This window comes from Rhincodon typus, chromosome 7 (genome assembly GCF_021869965.1).
Source record: "Rhincodon typus isolate 14 chromosome 7, sRhiTyp1.1, whole genome shotgun sequence".
Lineage (NCBI taxonomy): Eukaryota > Metazoa > Chordata > Chondrichthyes > Orectolobiformes > Rhincodontidae > Rhincodon > Rhincodon typus.
The window spans coordinates 5577636-5602547 of NC_063338.1; the positions used below are offsets into that span (position 1 = coordinate 5577636).

The following is a 24912-nucleotide window of genomic DNA, read 5'->3' on the forward strand; positions in this document are numbered from 1 at the left end:
CTTGGCCTGCTGTGTTCATCCAGCCCTGCACCTTGTTGTCTCGGATTACCATTGAAGCTGTGTTTGCACTGTGCACCAGCAGCACTGCAGCAACCTGCCTTGGCTACTTCAACTCTGCTTTATTTCTCAAATCCGCAACTGCACCACCAAGTAGAATGAGGGTAGCAGACAAAGGGACACACCAACTGGAAATTCACGTGCAAGTCACATGGCATCTTGCATTAAAAGAGGTCTATGGTTGCACCAAAACATCATGGACTGCAGAAGTTCAGCAAGACAGCTCACTATGAATTCTCAAGGGCAATTAAGATCGGGAAATAAGTATTAATCTTGTCAGTAATACCCACATCACACAAATAATACAATTGCTTTAAGCCAGCAAGCAGCATAGTTTTAAATTGATGAAATTCTAATAAAAACTGAGCACATGTTTGGTGATCAAGAAGTCTAGGCCTTCCAGTATGAACTCCAGCTCTACAGAAAAATGGAATACACTTCTAAAGGAATGTGTATATCAAGCAAAGAGAATTTCTATGTATATACATTGATCTGAAGACTTTTAAAGATGGTTATAATTTTCATTCATGATAGAGATCAGGCTAATCTAAAAGGAGGAGAATTATGTAGACAATATGGACATCATCCTGGCTAGTATCAAATGTAAAAATAATAACTCAAGCATACCATAGCAGGAACAAATGGAGAATTTGACAGTCCTTCCAACTCAACAGACAACAAAGGAAGATTGTCCAACGTCATTCCTTCCAGCACTTTCTGCATTGTACTCTGATAGTTAGTTTTAAGCTCCTGTAAAGCAGATGATATAGTTGTGCCATACTCAGTGCCAACTTCCAAAAATGACAACCTATTTAAGAGAAAGAAATATTAAATCTCAAACAGGACAGCTAGACACAAATGGATAAAAAAAAAGTGAACGCCAGGTACCTGAAATATAACAGTGTCAGTGTTTGAATGAGGAGAAAGATCATTTTGGACAAGACCATTCACCAAATTCTCTGTGATGAAGGATCTCATCGATAGGTTAAGTCAGACAGCATCTGAGCAATTAATGGTACATCCTGTTGAAGACCAACATCTTCAAATGAAAAACTGACACTATCTGTTGGGTTAATCTCACAGCCAGAACAACCTGCGTTGAACTATTAGGTCTAAAACATAGGGTCAATTTCTATTCCTTCTAAGGCAATTAAGAAACAATATATCAAAAAAATTTAAAAATCCATACAATTATAATAATGCCAACATTATTTTAACTTCTATTCAGAAAATTCTTGATTATCATATGAATGGTGAATTGCTGATTAAATACTCAAGGAAATAATATAATGTGATACTAGGTGAACATGTTGAAAAATGTGGAGTCTGAACGGTAGCTTTACAATATTGAAGGGGAGTTTCTGCTGCATGCATAAAAGAACAGGAGAAATGGAAGTAAGACATTTAGACCCTTGCACTTGCTATTCAACAAAATTACATCTTGCCATAATCTATAATTGTTATAGCATGCCTGCTTAGAATGCTCTGAATAGTTCTGTTAGGTTACTTTCTGGGCAGTGAAGATTGTAGAAGCTATAATGTTGCTACAACAGTGAATCCCAAGCTCGGACTCTGCCCAGGAAATTGGCAGTTAGGAAGCTGTTTTATTTCAATAACAGGTGCTAAAGTTATAATAGGCGCTGAAATTATAACAGCCAGATTTTGAGGAAATAGTGCGTTTATTTCTCAAATAATATTGAAGCAATCTGGTGCAAAATCTGTATTTTCAATTTGTAGGAAAAGAGTTCCACAAGACCAGACGCTCAACAAAAACTGTATTTTTACTTCTCAGACAGTTTTATACACCTGCCTGTAATTTTACATGGGACAGGTGAGGCCTAGGATGATCTGCCCATCTTTGTCCTGTTGGGACAATCATTGGTCCATTCAAGGACCACTTCCCGCCCAGCACCACTGAGGCTGGTGAGAGGAGTTGAATGATGGGGCAAGACCAGAATCGACCCTGCGCAGGTCTTGGACAGGAAGGGCTATAAGAGGGAGGTGAGACAGCTTCCTTTAAGGCCAACACAAAGATCAGACCCATGAACGCTTCCTTACCCCAGTCACTCCAGCAAGACAATCATGATCAGCCTTGTCTTCTGATGTAAGATCCTCTGCATGCACCTCTTCCTTCACTCTGGGGATGGCAGGGGTCCCAGTCCTGTTCATTGCTGCCACTGATACTGATAGGACTGCACAGCTCCCAGCCATCAGATTATGAGGGGCAAAAATCCAGTCTTTGGCCAATTGGCACTCCTCAGTGTAGGTGAGCTTTAATCAGCCGAGGGACTATTGCAACTGGCACGGGCATGGCAGGAAACCCTAATATTAGTGTTATGATCCACTTGGGAAGGTGCACTGCTTTTCAACTCTCAGTACACCCACAGTCACTACAAATGTTAATGAGCTAATCAAAGCCTGCAAAGATTTATGCCTGTTGGAATCAAGTTAACAGAAAACACTGACTAGGTTCATGCACTTAACCAAAAATTCCATCACAAGTAGCTATGGATTACTAACACACATCTCTACAACCCCATTTTAAAACCCCTACATGCATATATACAGACAGACAAATAAAGTTTTAGGGATGGAGGCAAAATAAAACTGCAACTACAGTTAAACAGAATCAGTTCCCTGGGTTCACAGAGTTGACCCTATTGCTTGCCAGGACTTTGTTCTTCAATCTTCCTTCTTCAGGTTCTTTCCACTATTCTGCAGAAAACACATGGCATATGGTATACTAAGTACAAATTCTTTTAGTTACTTCGTAAAGGCCCAGTCCAGAGCACCTGGTAAGAGAAAAGACGGACTTCCTTCAGTGTGTTTAACTGGAGCAAGTGAGACAGAAAGACAGGAAAAGAGCGCGCGCGCACCACAGAGACAGCGCGAGAGCGCGCGCACCACAGAGAGCGCGAGCACCACAGAGAGAGCACGAGAGTGCGCGCACCACAGACAGACCGCGAGAGAGCATGCACACACCAGAGAGAGCAAGAGCGAGCGCGAAGAGAGTGCGCGCACCAGAGAGATTGTGCGCGCAAGCCAGAGCGCACGCACACGGCAGACAGTGCGAGCAAGAGAGCGCGCGCACACCAGAGACAGCAAGCAAAAGAGACAGAGAGAGAAAGCGCCGCACCAGAGAGCGAGCAAGCGCACGTAGAGAGAGAGAGAGAGAGAAAGAAAGAGAGAGTACGCATACAAGACAGAGAGCGCGAGCGAGCGAGAGCGCACACCAGTGAGAGAGAGAGAGACAGAGACAGAAAGAGAGACAGAGAGAAAGAGAGAGAGAGAAAAAGAGAGAAAGAGGAAGAAAGAAAGCAAGAAAGAGGAAAGAAAGCAAGAAAGAACGCTATCTGACACGCAAGCTGTTCAGCTGCCTACGAACCAAAAGAGCTGTCGTCAAACATCCACAAATAGTCACAATTATACAAACCAATCAGCTACTTATTGCCAGCAAAATCTCTGTACATGTCTACCAGTACTGTACAATTAAGAAACAGCTTCTCCCAATGCCCGAACAAAGCAGAAGGCTAAACACCACATACAAGTTTCAGTAACGTGCTTCTAGAAATGTAACATTAATTTCTCAGTCAGCGATTTTTGAATCAGTCCTTTTACGCGCTCCTCTGTAAGCGACAAAGCTTCAGAAAATTTTTACATCTGAAAATCCAACCCCTTACATGTTTCAAATAGATTACCGTTCATTCTTCTAAACCTTAAGGCAATTAGGCTGAATCTACTAAATCTCTCCTCAAAAGGATGCTCCCTTCATCTCAGAAATGCATCAGGTGAATCTGAGGTACAATCTTTCCAAGAGTATCCTTGCTCTAGGAAGGAGATCAAAACTGTATGCAATACTTTAAGTGTCTTTTCATTAAAATGTTTTATACAATGGTGATAGAATGTCTTCACAATTATATGCCAATTGCTTTGTATTAAATGTGGTTAACCTGCAATTTGCTTTGCTAATTGGTTCCTAAATTGTATCTTCATGATAATTTTGTGGTGCAAGGATACCCCAAATACCACAATTTCTCAGTCTCATTATTTAAAACATTTTCCCATTCTCTATTTTTCCTAGCCAAATAGGTTGTTTCAAATCTTCCTATGTAGCATTCTATTTACAACATTCATGTCCACTTATTTAGCCTGCATAAATCCCTTTGCATTTTCTCTCCATTTTCCTCTAAGCTCACTTCTCCACTTAGCTTTGCATCATTAGCAAGCTGGTATATTCCCTTCTCATGCATTTATATCCTCTTCAATAAGGAGGAAAAAGCAAATGCACAGTATTCCAGGTATCGCATCAGCAATGCTCTATAAAACTATAGCAAAACATTCCCACTTCTATACTCCACTCCCCTTGCAACAAACATCACTTCATTTGTCTACCTAATCACTTGCTGCACCTGCTTATTAACTTTGATTCACATCCAAGGACACCCAGAAACTTCTGCACTTCAAAAGTCTACAATCTCTTTCTGTTTAAATAATATACTGCTTTTTATTCTTTCTGCGAAAGTGGATAAATTCATACTTTATACTATATTCAAACTGACATGTTTGTCCACTCACGTAACCTATCATTATCCCTTTGCAGATTTATGTCCGCTTCTCAACATACATTTCTACTGAATGTCAAGCCTACCACTAATCTTTGCAGCATTGAATACATTTTCTTTCAATTTAGTAGCATTCTTAACTTTGCTAGTTAACCACAGATAGTGCTTCCACTTCATTATACCAAATATCTCATTAAATGCATCTTACCTTCTAAGATTTTTTTCCCCAAAATACTGCAACCAACTGTCTTCACAGCTTTCTAATTTCCTTTATTCGAAGACAATTTAAAACTAAGGTTCTTCACCCTAAAACTGAATGTGATGTCAGGATCACTCTTGCCCAAAGGAACTTCTGCTTGTATAGTCTTTGTTGCATGATTCAGCAGGACATTGATATCAGGAAAATTCATTTTTTAAATATCATTGTTCATGGTGTGTTCATTAGCTAGACCAGTGTTTCATTACCCATTCTTGATTTCCCAGAGAGCAGTTAAGAGTCAACCATATTATGGAGACTTTGGAGTCACAAACAGGCCAGGCAAGTATAGCAGACTATCTTCCTTAAAGGAAAAATCAGGAGGGCAAAATAAGGGGACACGAGACAGCTTTGGCAAATAAGGTTAAGGAGAATCCATAGTGATTATACAAGTACATTAGGGGCAAAACAGCAACTAGGGAGAGAATAGGGCCCCTTAAAAACAACTAGGAGATAGCAGGAACTGCAGATGCTGGAAGTCAGAGTCAATACAGTGTGGAGCTGGAGGAACACAGTAGTCAGGCAGCATCAGAAGAACAGGAAAGTTGCATTTCAGGTTGGGACCCTTCATCCGACTGGGGAGGGGGAAGGGGCCTCAGAAATAAATAGAGGTAAGGAGGTGAGGCAGTGATATGTAGATGTGGTAGGGGTTTGTGGAGATTGGTCAACGGGAAGGGTGGGGTGGATAGGTGAGAAGGAAGATGGACAGGTTGTGTCAGGTCAAGGAAGCTGGGATAAGAGGGAGAGCTTGACAGGGGATGTGGCCAGGGCTGGAGAGATTTTGAAGCTAGTGAATTCTACATTGAAGTCGTTGGGCAGTAAGCTCCCAAGGCAGAATATAAGGTGTTGTCCCTCCAATTTTTGTATGGCCTCATTGTGACATTGGAGGAACGCCCAGGATAGATACATTGCTAAGTGAGTAGGAAGGGGAGTTGAAATGGCTGGCAACCAGAAGGTGGTGTTGATTGGAGCGTACAGAGAGCAGTTGTTCCGTGAAGCTGTCACTAAGTCTGCGCTTGGTGTCTCTGATGTAGAGGAGACCACGTCGGGAGCAACAGATGCAGTAGCCCAGGTTGGAAGACTTACAGATGAATCCCTGTTGGATGTGGAATGATTGTTCGGGGCCTTGGGCGGAGGCGAGAGGGTAGGTGTAGGGGCAGGTGTAGCACTTTCTGCAGTTGCAGGGAAAGGTGCTTGGTGCAGTGGGGTTGGTGGGGAACGTGGAGTGCACGAGGGAGTCACAGAGACAGCGGTCCCTACGGAAAGTAGGTAGGAGTGGGGAGGGGAGAATGTCTTTGGTGGTGGGGTCTGATTGCAGGTGGGAGAAGTTGCAGAGGATAATGTGTTAGACTGAATGGTGAGGGGGTGGTATGTGAGCACCAGAAGAACTCTATCCTTGTTGTTATGGGGAGGGAGTTTGAGGACAGAATTGCAGGAAATGCAGGAGATGCAGTTGAGGGCATTACGAATCTCGGGAGAGGGGAAGTTATAGTCCTTGAAGTAGGATGACATCTGGGATGTCCGGGAGTGGAACACTTCATCCCGGGAACAGATGCGTCGGAGGCAGAGGAATTGGGAGTATGGGACCGCATTTTTGCAACAGGGTCGGTGAGAGGTGTAGTCAAGGTAGCTATGGTAGTCGGTGGGTTTGAATACATGTCAGTGCTGAGTCAGTTGCCAGAGACGGAAACAGAGAGGTCCAGGAAGGGGAGGGAAATATCAGAGATGGTCCAGGTGAATTTGAGGTTGGGGTGAACTGTTTGAGCTCCTCATGGGAGCATGAGGCAGCATCAATACAGTTATCAATATAGCGGAGAAAGGCGTGAGGGATGGTGCCAATGTAAGTGTGGAAGAGGGACTGTTCCGCATATCGTATGAAGAGGCAAACGTAGCTCGGACACCGACACATTCATCCGCTTGATGGAACTTGTCCTCACCCTCAACAATTTTCCTTCAACTCCTCCCACTTCCTACAAACCATAAGGGGTGGCGAGGGGCACCCGCATGGGTCCGAGCTATGTCTTCGTAGGATATGTGGGAAGTCCCTCTTCTGCAGTTACACTGGCATCATCCCTTATCTCTTCCTTTGCTGCATCGATGACTATATTGGTGCTGTCTCATGCTCACATGAGGAGCTCGAACAGTTCATCCACATCACCAACACATTTCACCTGGACCTCAAATTCACCTGGACCTCTCTGTCTCCATCTCTGGCAGCCAACTCAGCAGCAACATCTATTTCTTAATAACTGACTCCCACAGGTAGCTTGACTACACCCCCTCTCACCTGGAGATAAGAACTGCAGATACCGGAGTCAGATTCAGCAGTGTGGAGCTGGAGGAACACAGCATGCTAGACAGCATCAGAGAAACAGGAAAGTTGGCATTTCAAGTCGGGACTCTTCTTCAGAGAAAGTCATTTGTTTTCTGAAGGGTCCCGACTCAAAATGCCAACTTTCCTGTTTCTCTGATGCTGCCTGGCCTGCTGTGTTCCTCCAGCTCCACACTGTCACCTCCTCTTACCCACCCTCTTGCAAAAATGTGATCCCATACTCCCAATTCCTCTGCCTCCGATACATCTGCTCCCGGGATGAAGTGTTCCACTCCGGGACATTCTAGATGTCCTCCTACTTCAAGGACCATAACTTCCCCTCTCCAGAGATTCATAATGCCTTCAAACATATCTCCTGCATTTCCCACACTTCTGTCCTCAAACCCTATCCCCTCAACAAGGTTAGAGTCTCCCTGGTCCTCACATACCACCCCTCTCACCTCCGAATTCGACACATCATCCTGCGCCACTTTTGCCACCTGCAATCAGAAACCCCAAAGAGATATTCCCCTCCCCACCCTTACCTACTTTCTGTAGGGACCGCTTTCTCTGCGACTCCCTCGTCCACTCCACATTCCCCACCAACACCTGGCACCTTTCCCTGCAACCACAGAAAGTGTTACACCTGCCCTTACACCTACCCTCTCATCTCCGCCCAAGCCCCGAACAATCATTCCATATCCATCAGCGACTCAACTGCAAGTCTTCCAGCCTAGTCTACTGCATCCGTTGCTCCCAACGTGGTCTCCTCTACATCGGAGAGACCAAGCGCAGATTTGGTGACAGCTTTGCGGAACATCTGCGCTCTGTATGCTCCAATCAAAACCACCTTCCGGTTGCCAGCCATTTCAACTCCCCTTCCTACTCCCTTGGCAACATGTCCATCCTGGGCGTTTATCCGATGTCACAATGAGGCCACACGAAAATTGGAGGAACAACTTACAGCCCAATGGTCTCAACTTAGAATTCACTAGCTTCAAAATCCCCCCACTCCAGCCTCATCCATGTCAAGCCCTCTTTCTCATCCCTGCTTCCTTGCCCTGACACAACCTGCCTACCTTCCTTCTCACCTATCCACCCTGCCCTTTCAATTGACAAATCTCCATCTCTCTTACCTCTATCCATCCATCACCACCTGACCTGCCTTTACCCAGCCCCATCACCCTTTCCTTCTTATTTATTTCTGAACTCCCCCCTCCTCAATCCTGACCTGAAACATCGACGTTCCTGTTCCCCTGATGCTGCCTGACCTGCTGTGTTCTTCCAGCTCCACACTGTATTGACACTAAAGATCAACGAGGCCATTTGTGTGTGGAACCTCAACAGATGGGTGAGATATTAAACGATATTTTGCCTCAGTATTTACTGTGAAAGATACAGAAGCTTGGCAAACTGAGAAAATAGTGATGTTTTGGAAAGAGTTAACATTACAAAAGACAATACAGTGTGGAGCTGGAGGAACACAGCAGGCCAGGCAGCATCAGCGGAGCAGGAAAGTTGACTTTTCTGGTTTCCTGCTCCTCTGGTGCTGCCTGGCCTGCTGTGTTTCTCCAGCTCCACGCTGTATTGTCTCTGACTCCAGCATCAGCAGTTCTTGCTATCTCTGAACATTACAGAAGAGCAGATGCCGGAGGTCAAACAACACAGAGGTGGATAAATCCCCAGGACCCGATCAAGTGTATCCCAGAACATTGTGGGAAGCTAGGGCCTCTTTCAGAGATTATTGTATCATTGACAGCCACGTTTGAGGTGACAGAAGATTAGAGTATGGCTAATGTTGTGCCATTGTTTCAGAAAGGCTGCAATGAAAAGCCAGGGAACTATAGAATGGTGAATTTGACATCAGTAGTGGCTAAGCTGTTGTACGGAATTGAGAAAGATAGGATTTGCATACATTTGGAAAGACAAGGACAGATTAAGGATAGTCAGCATAACTTCGAAAGTGAGAAATCATGTCTGATGAACTTGATTGAGTTTTTTGAAGAGATTACCACGAAGACAGATGAAGGCAGAGCAGTAGATGATGTTATCTACATGGATTTTAGCAAAGCCTTCACCAAGGTTCCGCATGGTAAACTGGTTAGTAAGATTAGATCACATTGGATCCAGGAAGAACTATTCAATTGAATACAAAATTGGCTTGATGATAAGAGGTAAGGTGGTGGTAGTGGGCTGTTATTCAGACTAGAGGCCTGTGACCAGCAGTGTGCTGCAAAGATCAGTGCTGGGTCCATTGTTGATATAAATGACGAACAACAATTTGGTTGAGAATATAGGGGTTTTGATACTAAGTTTGCGGATGACACCGAAATTGGTTGTATAGTGGACTGTGAATAAGGTTATCCAAGAGCATAACAAGACTTTGATTAGATCAGCCAATGGGCCAAGAAGTGGCAGATGGTGTGTAATTTAGAGAAGTGTGAAGTGTTGCATTTTGGTAAGGCAAACCACAGCAGGACTTACACAGCTAATGGTAGGGCCCCAGGGAGTGTTGTTGAAGAGAAGGAGCTATGGGTGCAGGTTCATAGTTCCTCGAAAAAGTGGCACTGCAGGTAGACAGGGTGGTGGTGAAGGCATTAAGCACACTTGTCTTCATTGGTCAGAGCACTGAGTATAGGAGTTAGGACATCATTTTGCAGCCTTTACAAGACATTGGTGAGGCCACTTCTGGAATACAGCTATAAGGATGTTGTTCAACTAGAAAAAAAATTACAAGGATGTTGCTGGGACTGGAGGGTTTGTGTTATAAAGGAGAGGTTGGACAGGCTGACATCTTTTCATCCCCAGAATATTAGAGGCTAAGGGATGACTTCATAGAGGTTTATACTGAACAGTTCAATCTTGTAAGATCTTTGTTTATTGATGCCGTAAGAAGTGGGGTAGGGAACTGTCTTTAAACAAATTTCTTTTCTCGTCATTCTTCTCTCCAAGCTTTCTTTCAAGTGTTTTTTAAAAACTTTCCTTGGAGCAGTGGTAACATCGGAGGCCCGAGTGGAGCAGGGACAGCCAGCCTGGTGGAGGCCCAAGCAGAGTGGGGACAGCCAGCAGGCCCGGAGTGGAGCAGGCATGGTTGTTGGACTGGGGACCAGTGGAATTGGTCAGCGGCTTCCGAGCCTGGTCAGCCAACACATGGAAGCCCCCTGTATTGATCTGGGCTCTTTACACAAAGGCTGTAATGTTTATTTTTTTTTCTTATTTTTCTAACTTATACTATGAATAACTGTAAAATAATGTAACTTTTTTCATCACTCCATTTTCTATCTAAGATTTGAACCCAGGTACTTTGTACCTAAGGTGGCACCGTGTGGACCGACATTGTAAACTTTTCATTGCACTCCGTAATTGAGTACTCGTGACAATAAACCTAATTCCGATTCTAAAATCATGAAGGGCATAGATAGGGCGAATAGCTGAGATCTTTTTCCAATGGGAGGGGTATCCAAAACTGAAGGGCGTGGGTTTAAGGTGAGAGGGGAAAGATTTAAAAGGGACCTGAGGGGCAACTTTTTCACACAGCGGGTAGTGCATCTATGGAATGAGCTGCAAAGTAGTAGAGGCAGGTACAATTACAACATTAAAGGTTTAGAGGTACAGGGGCCAAATACAGGCAAAAAAGAGACCAGTTCAGTTTAGGATATCTGGTTGGAATGTATGAATTGGACCAAAGAGTCTGTTTGTGTGCTGAATGACTTTAATGACTCTTAGCAAACCACTAGATTTTTACAATAAACAGCGGTTACATGGTCGCCATTAGATTAGCTAATTATTCCAGACTTCTATTGAGTTCTGGTTTCACCATCACGATGATGGAATTTGAACATGTCTTCAGAATATTAGCTTGGGACTCCGGATTACTGGTCCAGTGACATTACACTATGCTACTGCTATCCCCAATGAAACGTTCACAACAACAGACCTCCCAATACAGGTGCCTGTAGTTCTCAAATTAAAAGTCATTTCACCTACACCGATCTTTGAGCCACATATTCAGCTCTCTGTTCTCAGGCAACCAATGCAAATGCTCTCTCATTATTTAGGTATTCATACAGAAATTATTACCTTTTATGGTTCTGCTTTTTAAAGCAAGTTTTCACTACCAGCTCATATTCCCATAGAAGAATATCTTTCTTAGTCCTTATGTTGTCAGCACCAACGTGGACCATGACAACTTGTCTCTTCACTATCCACCACCTCCCCCACCAACTCCGAAGAGAAAAGAAAAACCCTCAATGCCATGTACCAGGCAACAAAGCCTTTGAAATTTCTGGTCACGGCTGTAGAGAACAGTATCTATGTTCCTGACTAGACTGTTTCATACTATGGTACCACAGAGAGTTTACTCATCTAACTTGCAGACTATTCCTCATCTACTCAGGTAGCAAAATCAGAAGCTCCCTCCAGCATTGCACTTGGGATCTAGTTACTTGTCTAAGTCATAGTCACATGCTCCAGATCCTGAGAATTAACTAGATCTATATCACAATCTAGCCTAAGGGAGAATACCCATCCGAAATCAAATCTCCAGGTAACTCCTTCCTCCCTGATGTCCTGCAATTTTTGCCTGTCAGATCCCAGTTCAATAACAGAGTTCAAGCTCTTCCTAAGAGAATTTTTTTACCACACATGAAGAGATGATCATACTCAAAAACAAATGGGTCATGAGGTGGAATAGTCAAGAGCTGCTTGTATTGGGGCAAGTAAGCCCCAACACAAGATGATGGTCTTAGGAGGTAAAAGGTTCTTTTGATTGTTATCTCAAATTGAATAATTCTGAGTATCTCATAATTTTAATCTTTTACCTAAAGTTCCCTTGGCACCATTGGAACACCCTGAATGTTGATGCAAATAGTTTCCAGTATAAATACAGAAATGGAAATTTGTAATAGTTAAACAAAAAAGTGAAGTAACATGGGATGTAGTCAGAGATAAATTCTTTAACGGAATAGATAATGTTATTTCAAGAGCTCAATGTTCAGTCCTGTGAACCTACATGAATAGTTAGGTTTCTCTTAAACCAGCATGGACATGATAGGCTACAGGGCCCTTTTCTGTGCTGTAGATTTCTGACTTTATGCAGAACTGATTATACGCTGCACATGGAACAGTTTAGAATTTTTAGTTTTCTTTCGTGGAGGCACTGAAGCAATAATTCAAACTAAATTACTGCCCTTCTATCCATTTCCCATGCTACAAATCTAGAAGATGGATTCAGACTTGTCAAGATCAAATAAATATTAGGAGCGAGATTGATGATCAAAAAGCTGCAAATCTAAGGCACATCATTTACTTTGGAAATCATTAGATAGCACTTTTCAACCAAACTGTAAGACTCCACCAATGCAATACATACTTAAAATGAAACACAGACAATTTTACATTGTCAGCATAATTCACTTACCCCAGGTCTCTAAAGCCTCTCTCCTCAACAGCCATGTTGTAAGCTCTCCAACAATGTTGTTGACACATCCAATACTGCATTTTCAAAAGCTGTAACTCTGCCTTTATAGCTCTCTGCTTCATACTGCTGCAGCAGTCTGATGAATGGTTTCCATCTTCAGTGACAGACAGGTAAAGAGAACACTGCTGCTGCAGTTCTGTACTTTAAATTGTAAAAGAAAACATTTAGAAGCACATTTCATATTTGCAGGACACGACCAATGGCTTTACAGTCAATTGATATACTTTTCATGCGTATTTACTGCCATTGCACAAACCTAGAGGGCAGAATTTTCCTTATGCAGTTTAAGTCTACTGCGGACCTGTAAATGTAATCTTGAAATTCTGAGTTTACTATATATGCATGTGCAAGGAGAACAAAAAATGCTTGTGTAGCAGGTAAAATGCAAGTTCTCAATTCAGCTACTGCTACTTTCCAGGCTCACTGGTCTGGCCACCATATTTAATAGGGTAGCTGGGACAAGCATTCACTTATTGCACACCAGGAGGCTCAGTCAGCCCATGCTGGTTGTGCCACTACCCCCACCCAGAGATGTCACAGTCAAACTAGCAAGAGGTTCCATGGTTTAGTGATGCCTTGCTGCACGTTTTCCTAGAGGTCGGCCAGGAAAAGTCTTAGGCTTTGAGCTCCAAGAATGGCAAAACTAGGCTCTCTCATTTGATTTGATTTATTTATTGCCCATGTATTTTTTTTTAAACAAACTACAGTGAAGATTGTTGAATCGTCGCCACTCTCCAGTCCCATCTTAAAGAACAGAAAAATAAATCAAAACATAGAATATAAAGGCAGAAAAATGAAGAAATAAAGAAATTGTTCAACCTTAGTCCTTCCTATTAAGTGCTCTATCCTTTGCCGTGCCGCTGAACAAAAGTCGCCACTCTTTGGCGCCATCTCACCTCCACCGACACCCTCGTCACTACGCGTCCTTGATGAACTTTGCCAATGCAGACACTACTGATACTTCTGGGTACCGCACCATTCCCAAACTCAACTCTGCTGCTGCCACATGTCCGCTTCAGGCCCATCTCGCTGGTGATGCTGCTGGGTCTTGGGTCCAAATTCGCCTCTGCTGCCGCCTCCCTGAATCTGCGTTAGAACCATCTTGAATATCAGATCCATGTACCTGAAGTTAACAACTATGGGACCCTTAGGCAAACCTGGCTGCAATGCAGAAAGAGGATGAATGATCTGCTGAGCTCCAGAAGGGTAGGCGACAGCATATACTCACTCAAAAGGGACCCTAAGCAGCAGTGAGGGAAGAGAGAAGGTTGAGGCTGGTACAGAAGTTAAAGACAGCAAGTTAAATAGACAATGCAGGCATGAGCATGGCAGAGAACAAGGGAAAACTGATGAATTAAACAGCATTTATTTCAATGCAAGGTGTCTTAAAGGTAAGGCAGATGAACTCAGGACATGGAAGGGAACATGAGGCCGAGATATCATAGCAATTACAGAAACATTGCTGAGGGAGGGACAGGACTGGCAGCTCAATGTTCTGGGGTATAGATGCTATTGGAAGGATGGCAGGGAGACAAGAGAGGAGGGGGATGTGGAATTTTTGATCGGTGAAAACATCATGGCAGTACTTAGACAGGATATTCCTGGAGGATTTCATAGCAAATCTGAGAAATTGGAAAGGGGGTGATCACTTTGATGGGATTGTACTACAGGCCCCCTCAATGGACAGCAGGAAATTGAGGAACAAATATGTAGGGAGATTGCAGATAGCTATAAGAATAATACAGTTGTAGAAATAGGGGATTTTAACTTTCCAAACATAGACTGAGGGTGCCACAGTGTTAAAGGCTTGGATGGGAAGAAATTTGTTAAGGATGTCCAAGAAAACTCTCTCAATCAATATGTAGGTGGCCTTATGAGAGAAGGGGCAAAACTCAACCTCTTCTTGGGAAATAAGGCAGGGCAAGGGGCTGAAGTGTTAGTTGGGGAACACTTTGGGACCGGTCACCATTATTCTTTTAGTTTTAAAATAGTTATGGTAAAGGACAGGCCTGGTTTACAGTTAAAGTTCTAAATTGGGGCAAGGCCAATTTTGATGGTATTAGGAACTTTCAAAAGTTGATTGGGGGAGGCTATTCGCAGGTGAAATTAAGTCTGGGAGGTGGGAGGCTTTCAAAAGTGAGATAACAAGAGTTCAGGGATGGCACGTTCCTGCTAGTGTTAATGGCAAGACTGGCAGGAGTAGGGAACAATAGATAACTAGAGATACTGAGGCTCTGGCCAAGAAAAAGGAGGCACATGTAAGGTGTAGACAACAGGGATCAAGTGAATCCCTTGGGAAGTAAAGAGGTGCAGGAATATATACAAGAGGGAAATCAGGAGGCTAAAAAGGAGACAAGAGATAACTTTGGCAAATAAGCTTAAGGATTCTGCAAGTATATTAAGGGCAAAAGGGTAACGAGAGAGAGAATAGGGACCCTTAAAGATCAAGGAGGCCATCTGTGTCTGGAACCACAGGAGATAGGTAAGATGCTAAATGAAAATTTTGCCTCAGTTTTTACTGTGGAGAAAGACATAGAAGTTAGGGAACTTGGGGTAACAAATAGTGATATCACAAAGAGTCAACATTACAGAAGAAGAGATACTGGAGGTCTTAAAATGCATAAAAGGTAGATAAATTCCTGGGACCTAATCAGGTGCATCAGAGGACATTTGTATCATCGACAGCCAGGGGTGAGGTACCAGAAGATTAGAGGTTGGCTAATGTGGTGCCATATTTAAGAAAGGCTGCAAGGAAACACCGGGGAGCTAGAGACCGGTGAGTCTGATGTCAGCAGTGATCAAGTTTTTGGAAGGGATTCTGGTAGGCTGGATCTACATGCACTTGGAAAGGCAAAGACTGAATAGGGACAGTCAACATGGCTTTGTGTGTGGAAAATCATGTCTCACAAACTTGGATGTGTTTTTTGAAGAAGTGAGCAAAAAGAACAGTTGACATTGTCGACATGGACTTTAGCAAGGTCTTTGATGAGGTTCCACATGGTAGACTGGTTTGTAAGGTTAGATCACATGCAATCTAGGGAGAGCTAGCCAAATGGATACAAAATTGGCTTGACAGTAGGAGTCAGAGGGTAGTGGTAGATGGTTATTATTCAGATTGGAGGCCTGTGGCCAGTGGCGTGTCACAAGAATCAGTGCTGGGTCCACTGCTTTCGTCATTTATATCAATGATTTGGATAAGAATATGAGAGTCATGGTTAGTAAGTTAGTGATGGCACCAAATTTACTGTTATAGTGGACAGTGAAGGTGGTTATCTAAGAGTACAATGGGATCTTGATCAACTGAGCGGTGGGCCAACTGATGGCAGATGGAGTTTAATTTAGATAAATGTGAGATGTTGCATTTCGTTAAGACAAATCAGAGGAGGACTTACACAGCTAAAGGTACAGCCCTGGGTGGTGTTGTCGAACAGAGAGATGTGGGGGTGCCGGTACATAGTTCCTTGAAAGTGGGATCGCAGGTAGACAAGCGTGGTGAAGAAGTCGTTTGGCAACTTGCCTTCATCAGTCAGAGCATTCAGTGCAAGAATTGGGATGTCATGTTACAGCTGTACAAGACATTGGTTAAGCCCATATTTGGAGTACTGCTTTCAGTTCTGCTCACCCTGCAACAGGAAGGATGCTATTAAAGTGGAAAGCGTGCAAAAAAGATTTACAAGAATGTTACAGAGATTGGAGGTTTTGAGTTACAAGGAGAGGCTGGACAGGTTGGGACTTTTTCCCCTCAAGGGGAGCTTCAGGGGGTGACATTATGGAGGTTTATAAAATCATGAGGGACATAGAGAAGGTAAATAGCCAAAGTCTTTTCCCCAGAGTAGGGGAGTTCAAACCTACAGGGCATGGGTTTAAGGTGAGAGGGAAAGATTTAAAAGGGACCGGAGGGAGAACTTTTTCCACACAGATGGTGGTGCATATATGGAACAAGCTGCCAAAGGAAGTGGTAGAGGATAGATACATGGGTAGGAAAGTTTTAGAGGGATATGGTCCAAAGGCAGGCAAATGGGACTAGTTCAGTTTTGGAAACCTGGCTGGCGTGGATGAGTGGGCCGAAGTGTTGTTTCTGTGCTGTACGACTCTATGACTGTCAAAGGGGAAATCACAAAGTCTCACTGTGCCAGAGCAGATACATATCACATTAAAGGATTGTGTGCAAGCCTCAGCGTCAGGTGGACTACAGCACTGAATGTGCGGTAGCCACTTCATGCTATCAAATGTTCCTTAAGGTACAGAATACTGCCATTTCTAAATACTTAATAAAGGGGACTCAGGAACTGGCATTAGTATGAATACTCATGCCCACCCACTGGGCTGAACAGAATGGAATTGAATTAGGGTTATTGTCACATGTACTCACATAAGTGCAGTGAAAAGTTTACAGGTCACTACTTATAGCACTACCTTAAGTACAAAGGTACCTAGGTGCAGAATCTTGGTATACTCAGAATGACAATCTGTCTCAGAAGCAGTCAGTCTTTTTGTCTCTGCAAGAAAATAACATTCTTTATGGAAGGGAGCAGTTGCAGATCAATGGAATTTGAACTTTCACCTTCTGAGTAGGTGGTTGGAGGGGACGACAGTGATCAAGTCTATGCACAGGGACAGACTGGTTTGCACAAAAAGCTAATGAGGACTTTTGCTGTCATCAAATGTGCCAAGAGACTGAAACGTTGTTTAGACAAGGGGGTGCACATAACCATTGGCTGATTTTTTTTTCTGTTCATCACCCCATGTACCAGTGCTCAACAGAATAAAAGGAAGCACTTTCCTGCCCATCACCGCCTCCAGCACTTTCTCGACCTCTAGCTCTGCCACTACCTCTGAGGTGAATGGCTTCCAATCCTCAGAGGACATAACAACATGGCATTCCTTTGCAGCCTTTGCCAACATAAACATAGTCACCTCAGTGGGTGCACCTTTGACAGTAGGGACACAATCTGGTGAACATATCATTAACACGGATCCATAACCAGTGAAGTAATATGTATCTGATGCTCGAAGAGCTGTTGCAGACAGGTCACTGCTCAGCCCCATGTTGATAATGGTCTTCCTTACTCTGTCATAGAATAGATTATAGAATTCCTTCAATGTGGAAGCAGGCCATTCAGCCCAACAAGTCCACACTAACCCACCGAAGGACATCACACACAGACCCATTTCCCATCCAATATTTTCCATGGCTAACACATCTAACCTACACATTACTGGCCGCTATGGGGCAATTTAGCATAGCCAATCCACCTAACTTCACATCTTTGGACTGTGGGAGGAATCCAGAGCACCCAGACGCAACCCATGCAGACACGGCAGAATGTGCAAACTCCACACAGACAGTCACCCAAGGGTGGAATCAAACCCAGGTTCCTGGTGCTGAAAGGCAGCAATGCTAACCACTGAGCCACCACGCCACCTCCATAACAGGCCAGTTGGAGATACACAGATGTACAGGGGAACATCAGGCAGATATGCCAGCAGCCTTGCACATTTTAGGGCAACGATGGAGGAGGATGTCCAAGTTCTGTCTGATTGACTCATGCGAGGGTCAACCAAGGGCTTGGTTGCACCTACAAAATGCCCTTGAAGACCATTCTGAAGAAGTCATACCAGACTTGAAATGTTAATTCAGCTTCACTCCCTATAGATGCTGCCAGATTTGCTGAGTTTCTTCAGCATTCCCTATGTTTTTTTCAGATTTCCAGAATCTGCTTTTATTTGCGGTTTTGAGAGCACGTGGGTGGCACAGGTATCTATATATTACAGTAATCCAAACTATATACATGTTCATTTTCTCACCTTATAAGTTTACTGTAGTCTCATTAAGCTACATGATGATGACATGATTAAGTGCATTAAAATGTTTGGAGCATCTTCTGCTATCAGAATACAACACAGTGATCATCTTCCGTTGAGAGAACCTGAATTATATAATTTTACAGTACTGAAAGAAGCCATTCCATTCATTCCCAGCCAGTTCCATTCTCCAGTCCTATCTCCATAGCTCTCAAAATCCATCACTTTCAAATATATATCCAGTTCTCTTTTGAAACCTCTTACAGAATTCAACTCCACCACTCTCCCAGGCAGTGCATTCCAAATCCTTTTAACTGAGTAAAGAAGTTTATCCTCATCTCACTCCTAGCTCCTTTGCTGACAATCTTGAAATTGAGACTCCTAGGTACTGACATACCAACTAGTGGAAACAGAATATTCTTCTTTACCCCTGTCAAAACTGTTCGTAATTTTGAACATCTCAGGAAGGTCATCTCTTAATCTTGTCTGCTCCAAGGAGAATATACCCAATTTCTCATTTCCCAGTCATTCCTCATATCTGAAATCCCTCAATCCTGGTATCATTCTAGTAAATCTTCATTGAACTCTTTATCCTGTAATCCCCTTAAAGTTGTACCATTGAGCCTGTATTGTCTCACCATATTTCTTCTACCAAAATGCATCACTCCACATTTTTCTGCATTGAAATCATCTGCCTGGTGTCTGCCTATTTGGCCAACTTGCCAATGTCCTTCTGAAGTCACTCAGCATTATCCTCACAATTCACTATGCTCCATAACTCAATATCATCTGCAAATTTAGATAGGTGTTGACGGCAAAATCTCTCTAAATTGTTTTTATAAATCAGAAAAAAAAGTGAGGGTCCCAACAATAATACCTGGAGAACATCACTTTCAACTCATCCCCAGTCTGAGAAATGCTCATCTATTTCTTCCCTCTGTTTCCCATCTTTTAGCCAACTTCTAATCCATGCTACCAAGAACCCATCGATCCAAAACAATTCCAATTTGCTAACAAATCTGCCATGTAGCACTGTATCAAATGCTTTTTGGAAGTCCAAATATACAACATTCATAGCACTACCCACATCAACTGCCCATGTCACCTCGCCAAATAATTCAATTAAGTTTGTCAGACATGACCTGCCCTTGGCAAAGCTGACTGTCTAGTATTAACTTCTTTTTCTCTAAGTGTACATTGATTTTATCTTGTATTATTGCCTCCACCAGTTTTACAACAATAAATGTCAAGCTTACAGGTCTGTAGCTTCCCGAGTGACCTTTGCCTCTTTCTTAAACAATGGCTTCACTTTTCCAATCCTCCAGTCCATCGGGATTACGCTAGTGTGCAGAGGTGCCTGGATAATATCTGTCAACATGGCCTCAATTTGCACCCTTATGTCTCTCAACAACCTATAATGCATCTCATTTGGACTGGCAACTTCTGAGTGCTGTCAGCCTTTTTAGCTTACCTTCTTAATCTATTACACATTATCTCCCATCATCAGCATTGTGCAGGTCTCATATGGTTTGAATACCTAAGAATAGATAGGTCTGCCACAGAGGGACTATAATTAAGGTTCACTAGACTGATTAGAGGGACAGTGGGATTGTCGGATGAGATGAGAATGAACAGAGGGGGCCTATAAATTATCTGTGGTGTCCAGGGATGGGCAGTTAGGTGGTTAGCCATGGTAGATGCAAAGTTACGGAGATAGGGTGGGGGTCTGGGTCTGGGTCTGGATGAATGCTCTTCGGAGGGGCAATGCAGACTTGATGGGCTGAATGGCCTCCTTCCGATTCCATGATATTTACTCTTCTGCAACAGATGGAGAGACTTTGTGGGACTATAAGTGTAATGAGGCTTCATGGCTTGCATTTCAGCTAATGCAGACACAGGGGCGAAGTGACCTCTTTTCTGCTATAAACATTCCATGATTCTATTAGATAAAGAACTCTGACACAGTACAGCAGGCTGGAGGCAGGAAGAATCCTTCCACTTGCTGGGGTCTCTACAACCAGGATTCATAGTTAGATAATGGATATCAGAGAGGTTGAGACAGGCAGTCTCCTGATCCACAGTGCAGGCATAGTCACCGATTAAGCTCACGGGATGCAAAGTGAGATTTCTTAGAGAAAGATGTCAAGAACTGTAATGAAAGTATGGAACAAGGTTATTAAATTGAAGATCAGAGTAGAGTGGTAGAACATGCTATATAGTCTGATCAACCTATTCTTGCTCCTCTTTCTACCTTACAAAGTTCTCAGCAAGAACAATGCCCCAATCAAAGCAAGTCTTAGAACATGATGTTGTGCCGAAACATGATGCCAAAGTAAACTAATACCTTCTGCCTGCCCTTGGTCCATATCCCTCCATTTCCTGCATACTCCTGTGATTATCTAAGAGTCTCTTAAATGACCCTATTGTTTCTGCCTCCACCACCACCTGTGGCAGCACATTCCACACACCCACCCTTTTGTGTTAAAAACTTGCCCCTCACATCTCCTTTGAACTTTCCCCCTCTCACCTTAAATGCTTGCACCCTAGTTTTAGGCATTTCAACTCTGGGAAAAAGATTCTGACCATCAACCTTATCTATGCATGTCATAAATTTTACAGACTTTTATCAAGTCTCCCCTCAGCCCCCGCCACACCAGAGAAATCAACCAGAGTTCTTCTAGCCTCTCCTTATAGTTCACACCTTCTAATCTGGTATTCTGGTAAACTTATTCTGCAACTTCTCCAAAGCCTCCACATCCTTTCTGTAACGTGGCGACCAGAACTGAACACAGTACTCTAAGTGTGGCCTAACCAAAGAAAGACTTATAAAGCTGCAAAATGATATCCTGACTCTTGAACTCAATGCGCTGACCAATAAAGGCAAGCATGCGATACACCTTCTTCACAAACCTATCTACTTGCGTGGCCACTTTCAGGGTGCTTTGGACTTGAACCCCAAGATCTTTAGGTGATAAGAGTGCAACCAAGCTGCACTAAGATAGTATGTGGCTTTCAACGTAGCATGTACATGTCTGATCCAAGGCCCATAACTATCATTCCTTCCAGGATCCCAAGAGCAAGGGCCGACTGGTGTGTTGTGCTGGTATGATGTGTGCAATAGGCACAAAGGCTAAGCCCTTCCAAACTGATTTATGCATGAAAGGGGTCACACTGTGAACAGAACTAAACTAAAACAAGATGCTTTCCTTAAGGGAGTAAAAACCAATGTAAATGAAATAACTCAATGATGTCCATCCCAAATAGAAAATTGTGGGCCTCCCAGACAGCAATGTTTTCAAACTACATAAAATTCAAGTATAATTAGATCACTCAGCCTGGAAGCTACAAAGCTGTCAAAGTTTTGTCTGCCTCATTTCACCACTGCCCCGAGTTCTTCCTGTCCACCTCCAATACCCTATAATCCCTAATCTCCCATCAACCTAATCGGCACCACGTCTGCTTTCATTTAAGGGAATATCTCAGTCTTCCACCACTTCCTTTGCAAAGACTTTTTCCATCCCTCCAGCCTCGTGAAATAAATTTATGGAAGGCATAGCATGCCACGAAGACACAGGACAGTTTGTGGGAAATACTGAAATGCTCTGCATGAGCAGTTTAAACATCTGAATCTAACGCTCAACAAGCACATTGTCTGCTCAATAGCAGCCTTGCAGATGCATACATGGTTTTCCTTACTGATATTATGAGCCAAGTCTTCTGGAAGTCTCACTTTTCTCCCAGTCTTTGAAATAACACAGTGCAAAGATATCCAAGTACTCTGATTTCTCCACCACTAATCTTCATAATTCTGCCGTTAATATTTTGTATAATCTTCAGGCCCGCCACTACTTTTCACACAGTTGTGTGCTTTTGGCTCCCCCGCACAATCTTGACTTCCTTAGTTAGCAATGGAGGCTAAGACCATAAGACATGGGGGATGGGGGGGGTGGAAACAGAAGTAGGCCATTCGGCCCACTGAGTAGCAGGTAAGGTCATTGCTGATCAGAAAATCCTCAACTCCACTTCCCTGCCTTTACTCCAGAACCCTCGAGTTCCTCGCTGAATAAAAATCTGCCATTGCAGCCTTAATGTTCTAAAGGACACAGCTTCAATAGCTCTCAGCGGTGAATAATTCCACATTTACTACACCCTGGGAGAAGAAATTTCTCTTCTCAGTCTTAACTGAATGACCCCTTCCTTGGGGGTTCTGCTTTTCAGTCCAATAATCTCCCGAGATTCAAGAGAAACAACCTCTCAACATTTACTCTGTGAAGCCCCCTAAGTATTTTATATTTCAATAAGGTTGCTGCAGTCTTGTAAACTCCAAGTTGTCGAAGGCCAAAGTACTCATCTCTTAAGAAAACCCTCCCTACTGGGAACAACCTACTGAACCTTCTCCGGACTGCGAGTATGCCTTTCCTTAGGTGAAGAGACCAAAATATTCCCAGTACTCCAGGTGTAGTCTGATTAGTGCCTTGTCTAGTTTTAGCAAGACCTCTGTTCACTTTGAAGTGAAGCTCATCATTCCATAAACGTTCCACATTCCCTAAAGAATTTGTAATTTTGTGATTCATGCATGAGGACGCCCAAATCCCTTTGTGCGGCAGGACAATGGAGCTGCTCTCTCGTGAGAGAGACAGAATGGTGGTCAGTTAATGAGGGTCACTATGCCTTGGGGAGGGGAGAGGTTGAGATAATCTTTATGGTAACCTCAGCCAGTGCATGAATTGAAACTAGGCTGTTGGCATTACTCTTTATCGCAAACCTGCCGTTCAGCTATCTGCAGCCTTTCAGCATTTAAATAAAATTTGAGCTGCTCAGTTCCTCTTGGCAAAGTGCATAATCTCACATTTTTCCACATTATAGTCTACAGCCAGGTTTTTACCCACTCACTAAACTTGTCAAGATTTTCTGTTCATCAATGTCCTTCCTCCATTTTCTTTTCACTTGAGAGGCATAAGATGTTTACAAAGTCCTTTAGTTACTGATTAAAGACCACAGCTTAGAGCGATTGGTGGCAGAAAAGACAGACCTTCTTCAGGCTTCAGGTAGTTTTACTGCAGGGACTGGTTTGGGGGGGGAGGGGGTGGGGTGGGTGGGTGTTGGTGGCACACTCCAAATGCCTTTCTAGCAGTCTGGCTCAGCTTGATAACTTGCTACTCCAAAAAAAAAAGTCCTGAAAACACTGAACTCCTCTTCTAGACTGCTTTTGCAAATTTTATGCATCTAATCTGTATGTAAATTATAATCACCCATGATTATTGCTGTAGCTTTCTCACAGCATCCATGACTTCCTCCTGTATATGCCACCCTGCAGTGTGGTTCCTGTTATCTGGCCTATTAACTACTCCCACAGATGAGTCTTTACTTTCACTATTTCTTATTTCTACCTGAACTGAATGTACATTTTGAACTTCAAAACTAAACCCTTGAATATTTAAGTTCCAGCGTCTGTTACCTTGCAGCCATGTTACATTACAGCTATCAGATCATACATGCTTGTGCTTTCAAATTGTCCGTTTTGTTATGAATGCTACATATTCAGAAGCAAAGCCTTAAGCTCTGTCTTTTTACTATTTTCACAACCTCTAATCTTATCTATTAGCAGACTTGAGTTTCCAAGTTCTGTCCCTTCCTATCACACTCTGACTGTCGTGTTCCTTTATTGCTATCTTGCTTTCTTGCCTTGTCGTCTCTCTTGAACTGTTAAAATTTTCATTCACTCGATTCCTCATTGACACTATTTAGTTTAAAGCCCTCTCAACCACCCTAGGTGTACAACTCTTCACAACACTGGTATCAGCATGGTTCAGGTGAAAACTATCCCAATAGCACAGCTGACACTTCTCATAAAACTGGTGCCAGCGTCCCATGAACTGAAATCCATTTCTCGTATACCAACCATTGAGCAACACATTTAATTCTTTAATCGTAATTACATTTTAATCAATCAGCATGTTACATTTACCTTTAAAGTAAAAAAAAGTTAGGGTCTAGGCTACCTTAAAATGTTTTGAATGGGTTTAGTTCATAACACCAGCATCTGCACTATTTTTTAGATTAAATAGAGACATCACATGAAACTAGAATAATAATCAAACCTTAGACTAGAATAAGGGCACTGTCCATTCAAAAGCTATTCTTCTCACTTAAAATGGTTTTCTCCCCAATCAAGCTGAGTTGCCAACATCTGTTTCTTTGTATTCAGCAATCCTATTAGACTCTCCCAAGTTATATAAACAACTAAGTTCTTTTCTATACACACAGTAAGGTACTTAATATCTTAAAACACAAATGTAACATTTCTATTTATGCCATCATGGAAAAAACTGATGGCTTAATGCCATACTCTGTGGAAGACACGCCAATTATAAAAATGGCAACCTTTTCCAAATTCACTTGTGTAACATGGATGTCGCTGTCTGGCCAGCAATTTTGTTGT

At 42.9% G+C, this 24912-nt stretch overlaps 1 protein-coding gene across 7 annotated transcripts in view; it reads right to left on the reverse strand.

Moving 5' to 3' along the window:
* Positions 1 to 24912, reverse strand: part of rbm44 (RNA binding motif protein 44) — a 140660-nt gene that overhangs the window by 70927 nt on the left and 44821 nt on the right. For all 7 annotated transcript variants that reach the window (XM_048598581.1, XM_048598588.1, XM_048598583.1 and 4 more), the window contains 2 exons: positions 12606 to 12806; positions 685 to 865 (listed from right to left, as the gene is read on the reverse strand). In XM_048598581.1, coding sequence (XP_048454538.1) covers positions 685 to 865; positions 12606 to 12806 — 382 coding nt within the window. The remainder of the gene's footprint in view (positions 1 to 684; positions 866 to 12605; positions 12807 to 24912) is intronic.